This window comes from Lolium perenne, chromosome 7 (assembly GCF_019359855.2).
Source record: "Lolium perenne isolate Kyuss_39 chromosome 7, Kyuss_2.0, whole genome shotgun sequence".
NCBI lineage: Eukaryota > Viridiplantae > Streptophyta > Magnoliopsida > Poales > Poaceae > Lolium > Lolium perenne.
The window spans coordinates 56,035,397-56,040,584 of NC_067250.2; the positions used below are offsets into that span (position 1 = coordinate 56,035,397).

Consider the following 5,188-nt stretch of genomic DNA (forward strand, 5'->3'; position numbering starts at 1 on the left):
TCGAAGCTATAACGGCAGTCATGGCAACATCTTACTCATGGGAACACAATAGAAATCATACACACTTGTAGTGTGTCGAGACTCGAGACACCCTTTGGAACATCAAAACTTTCCACAGATCATTAACAATTGAGGCACCGATGTCATGGCTCACCAAACGCCTTGAGGTCAAGTCGTTTCTTGAAGGGGAAGGGAGTGTCTAGATCTTAAAATCGAATTAGGTTCATTCGGATTTTGTTTCTATTTGGAGTAGGGAAGAAGGTTCTGACTGGCTGGGACCCATAGTCAGGATTAAAGGAGTTGGGGACGAGTTAATTACTAGTTGGGCCTACTCTTCTTTTTATTTCTTTTCAGGGAGGAACTCCCTACACGTTACGCTCGGATAGTAGTGGTCCGCTTTAAAACAACCGGAATGTAAGGATAGCTCAGTCTTTAACTGGAAAGCCAGTCCAATCTACAAATAAAGGTGACAAAAACTGGTTTATTTTTTGTAAACACCCCTCTAAGCATCTTTCATTGCACATGGCCTAATAGAGAAATAATGATAAAACAAGGAGAGAAAGAGGATGCTATTAACAAGGGTATCCCCATTTCGGAAAAATAGTGCGGCGATTTGTGAGCTTGAGCTACTTATAGCTCTTTTTTAAATTTTTTTGGAAAATTCGATAATGACATTCAAAGGTCTAAAAAATCACACTTGAACTACTGAAACGTCAATTTCAATTTTTTTCCAAGAAAACCGAGTTGCATCCAACTCGAGTTCCAAAGTGATATTTTTTTGTTGGAATCAAACAATTTCCCTATTTTATTCGTAGACCTATACTGGCGATTGCACAACCCGTACACGTACACGGACCGCGCCGCGCACGAGCGGGATTGCTGGAGCCGGCGCTCAAGGGAGAAAGCCAAAATACAATTTTGAAAACGCGCCGCCGCCGCGGCGCGGGCGCCAAATCGCAATCATTCCAACGGCCTCGCCGCCTTCTCCCTCTCCTTTCCAAAGCTCCCAGATCTCACGAATAAACAAGAGCTGTAAATTTTCGCTCATCTCTCTCCTTCCCCTCCACCTCCAACCCCCCGACCGAGCGGCGATGGATGACGCAGCAGCCGCCGCCGCCGCCCCTGAGGCCCCACAGCCTCCGCAACCCCAGCCTTACCAGCCCCTGCGGCTGCTGCTGGAAGGCGCCGGAGGCAGCGCGGGTGCCGCCGCCAAGGCCTGCCGGCACCACGCCTACAGCCGCAAGCAGAAATCCCTCGGCCTCCTCTGCTCCAAGTAGGACGAGATCTCATCCCGCGTTTTGCCCCCCTGCGCGCTCCGTCGGGTCCTTTGGTGTTCTGACCTAGGCTCTCGGGTTTTGCAGCTTCGTGGCGCTGTACGACCGGGACGACGTGGACACGGTGGGGCTGGACGACGCCGCCAGGCGGCTCGGCGTCGAAAGGCGCCGGATCTACGACATCGTCAATGTGCTAGAGAGCGTTGGGGTGAGCCTCACCACTTCTCTTCTTGCCTGCCCTTTCTGATAACAAAGATTCATTCTTTCCTTCTTCACATATGCTGCTGACTAATATGCAGATTCTTGTGAGGAGGGCCAAGAATCGATACACATGGATTGGCTTCGAGGGGGTCCCTGCCGCACTCAATGAACTAAAGGTTTGGATCCCCTGTTCTGTTCTACCCATTGTACACGAATTTTAGCACACTTTGCACAATCAACGGTTTACCCCTTCTGTTCTCACGGTTTGCTCAGGAGAAGGCATTGGGGGAGATGTCCGGCTTGGTGTCACCGTTACTGGAGGAACCGTCTGCTGCTAATGTTAGATTTACTCACTTTCCTTTGTTTGCCCCTTAATTATCATAGTGCAAATTAGCCCCTGTTGCTGATAAAAGAAGCTGATTTCTTTTCTTGATTGCAAAGGTGTCGGATGATGAAGACGAGGATGATAGATTGGGTGATGCTGATGGGGATGCTGACAGTGAGAAGCTTAGCCAATCACAATCAATGGAGCTTAGTCAATCACAGTCAATGGAGCTTAGCCAGTCACAGTCAATGGAAACTCCTTCTGATAAGCCTGACACACCCCGGTGCCAGCTTAGATCTGGTATAGCTGATCCTTTCTATCTGTTCCGCTGTCCTAGTAGTTATTATGATGTTATGCACTGAGTTGGTGTTTCCGGTGCCGCATTTGTAGATCATAGGAAGGAGAAGTCGCTTGGCCTGCTCACTCAGAATTTTGTGAAGCTCTTCCTCACTATGGAGGTGAACAGACTGATCATTCTCCTGAACTGTTTGATTAAATAAGGTGGTTTGTCCTTCGTGGTTAATTGCAATGTGATTTGCTCCTGGCACAGCTTGAGACCATCTCACTTGATGAGGCTGCAAGGCTGCTACTTGGAGAGAGACACGCTGAGAGCAATATGAGAAGTCAGTATTTGCATTTCTTCTATTTTTATGATCTGTTACTTGGTTGGCACAATGAATTTACCTATACATCTGGAATTCATAATGATTCTGACGTTCGTAATGCAGCCAAAGTCCGGCGACTGTATGACATTGCCAATGTGCTATCTTCTTTGAACCTAATTGAGAAGGTAGTCTCTTCACCACATGCCATATTGAATGAATGGAAATGGTCATTTTTTTTTCTTAGCCTTGTTGCTTCTGTGGTTTGTTTCAGACACATCAAGTGGACTCAAGAAAACCTGCATTCCGGTGGCTTGGCCAGGCAAAGAGAAAGGAAGGAAACAGTGTCACAGTTGCTTTACCGCCAGCTAGTAAGATAGTGTCTAGCAAGAGGGCATTTGGTACTGATATCACAAACATCGACAACAAGAGGGGCAAATTCGTCTCGGAAACAGAGAACAAAGGCAAGCTCATGCAAGGTGATGGTAGCATGCTGAAAACTTTCGAGAGTCAGCTCGGGCAAGGAAAGAGTAGCGGTTTTGTTTATGGGCCCTTCCACCCTGCTGGTGCAAGGAAACATGAAATTGATGACCGCACTAGGGAGAAGGAGAGCAAGAACATTCAAGATTGGGAGAGCCTTGCGACTTCATTTCGTCCGCAGTACCAAAATCAAGGTCAGTTCAACAGTACCTCCATATTTTAATTTACTATGGTCAAGATTTAGAAAATCGCACTGGATGGGAATTTTGTTTCAAGATGCCGATTTCGGTACCTATCCTTTGATTTACTTGTAGTAGTTTTATTACTTAACACTTATCTACCACTTTTGTCACTGTCTACATCCAGAGTGATATGTATGAACTGTTGTATGATCATGATCAGGAAAAAACTAGAAATCAGGAGTTCAGGACCAACTAAAATTCATATACTTTCGCAGATTTTAGAACTGTAGCCTTTTTACCTTGTGTAACCATTCTAGCGCATATCTATTCATCCCTTTGTCTTTTTGTCTTGTCTGTACATGCTGACTCTAACGAGCATGAGTAGTAGCTGACTCTAACGACATTTGATCTTCTGTAAACCAAATTCAGCACGAGTAGTCACCAGCAGTAGTAGATAGAGAAAGAGTATCAACAATCCCTATTTGAGAATCTAAGATCTAGTTTCATGTCTGATACCAGCCCTCTGGTCTTTGACATGCTTATTGTGACCGGAATGCACTTACGCTCTTCAATTAGATAATAAGTGGTAGTTTCTCATTTTCTTTCCAAGTCTAACTAAAGCCCAAAAGCCAAAATATTGTTTGACATGGCCAAGTAGAAGAATGATGCCTTCTTATGCTGTTTATATGAAATATACTACTGTTTAGCCTGCTGATAAACTTACAAAATTTCCTCTACATCTTCTAAATGCAGCACTGAACGATCTTTTTGGTCACTACGTTGAAGCATGGAAATCATGGTACTTGGATGTTACCCGGGAATCGACCTCGTGATGGGCCAGCTTGGTTTAGGCAGGTCTGTTGTAAACTAATTCTTGTAGGCAGATCAGCTCATCTGCTGATAATTTTAGGAGTTCGACCTGTACAAGATGTCATAAAACAAAGGCGCATTTCACCTTTGCTTGATGTATGCAAGAAACTGGAGTCTGGTTAGTTATAAAAGAAACAGAAAAATAATACAAATGGTTGTCATTTTTTTCTTTGGCAATGTGATTTTGTCTGGATCATGAACTCTACTCGGCTCATCTCTAGTTGTTACGTTGATTCTCTCCTGGAAACTGCCATAACATCTGATGCCTGCATATTAGAGCCACCTTGTTTAGTTTTTATTTTGTGCTCCTTTTGGTCAGCACCAACAAGTTAATTTGTTTTTCCTCTTCTGGTAAATGGGGAATATAGAATGGATCCTCGAACATTAACATAATGCTACATTATGTGGTTTGTGAGATAAAATGTAGAGCTAGTACAGACTATTACCTGTTTATTAGGCTTGGATCCAGCCTACAGCCAAGTGGCGACCAGAGCACGTGGGATCTAATCTGGAAAACAGATGTCCCTCGCAACATCAGAATCTTAGCCCCCAAGCTTGCAACAAACTTCCTCGCTGTCCAACAAAACCGAAGCGAAAGAAACAGAGATATCTCAAAGAAACTTGCACCAAAGCTTGAGCCCTCTCCCTTGCCATGCACCAAGTTTGGAAGCTCCTGAGAGAAGAAGACCTGCGGAAACTGCTAGTGATTGGGTCCTTAACTTGCTCCACGGTCAATCCGAAGAGACGGGAATCCATTTGCTCTACGTCTAGTCGTGTGCTTAGAAGTGGTGAAGCTTGGATAAACCCCCTCATCACAAGCTATGCTGAGACCACAACCCAAATGAAAAAGGGTCTTATAGCTCTGGACAGAAAAGGTAAAGCAAAAGTTGACTACAAGACCAGTGGTTTAGCCTGGATCCAGGTTGGCAGAAACTTAGGGCACGTTTGGTAGGCTGCATGCCCCTTGGCTCGCATCGGGCCAGCAATTTTCGGCCCGTTTGGTTGCCTGGGCCAAGCCGTGTTGTTGCAGGAACCGCTTCTCAAAGGAGTGTCGAGCCAGGCCCTCGAGGAACGTCCGGTTTGGCACTTTCCAGCGGTGCAGGCAAACTCCACGTCCGCTGATGCAAAGTGGAATCTTCGGCGCACGGGCGGAGACGAGAATGGAGATGGCGGGAGCTGCGGCACGCATCGCGAAAAGCGAAAAGGGGGGCGGGAAGGATTCCGTCACCTCCCGTCGCTCGCCATGGCCTATTT

At 45.9% G+C, this 5,188-nt stretch overlaps 1 protein-coding gene across 1 annotated transcript; it reads left to right on the top strand.

Moving 5' to 3' along the window:
* Positions 1–1,091: 1,091 nt before the first annotated feature.
* Positions 1,092–4,111, top strand: LOC127317436 (E2F transcription factor-like E2FE). The gene is made up of 10 exons (XM_051347996.2): positions 1,092–1,273; positions 1,362–1,482; positions 1,574–1,651; positions 1,749–1,814; positions 1,917–2,100; positions 2,191–2,258; positions 2,351–2,423; positions 2,529–2,590; positions 2,677–3,076; positions 3,818–4,111. The coding sequence occupies exons 1-10, from the start codon at positions 1,092–1,094 to the stop codon at positions 3,895–3,897; spliced, it is 1,314 nt and encodes a 437-aa protein (XP_051203956.1). The 3' UTR covers positions 3,898–4,111.
* The last annotated feature ends 1,077 nt before the right edge of the window (positions 4,112–5,188 follow it).

What these genes read in the sequence shown, in the direction of transcription:
- LOC127317436 (XM_051347996.2), top strand. Translation starts at nt 1,092, where the DNA reads ATGGATGACGCAGCAGCCGCCGCCGCCGCCCCTGAGGCCCCACAGCCT. An exon ending in CTCGGCCTCCTCTGCTCCAA is followed by an intron (nt 1,274 to 1,361) that starts GTAGGACGAGAT and finishes CGGGTTTTGCAG; the next exon opens with CTTCGTGGCGCTGTACGACC. An exon ending in CTTTGAACCTAATTGAGAAG is followed by an intron (nt 2,591 to 2,676) that starts GTAGTCTCTTCA and finishes GGTTTGTTTCAG; the next exon opens with ACACATCAAGTGGACTCAAG.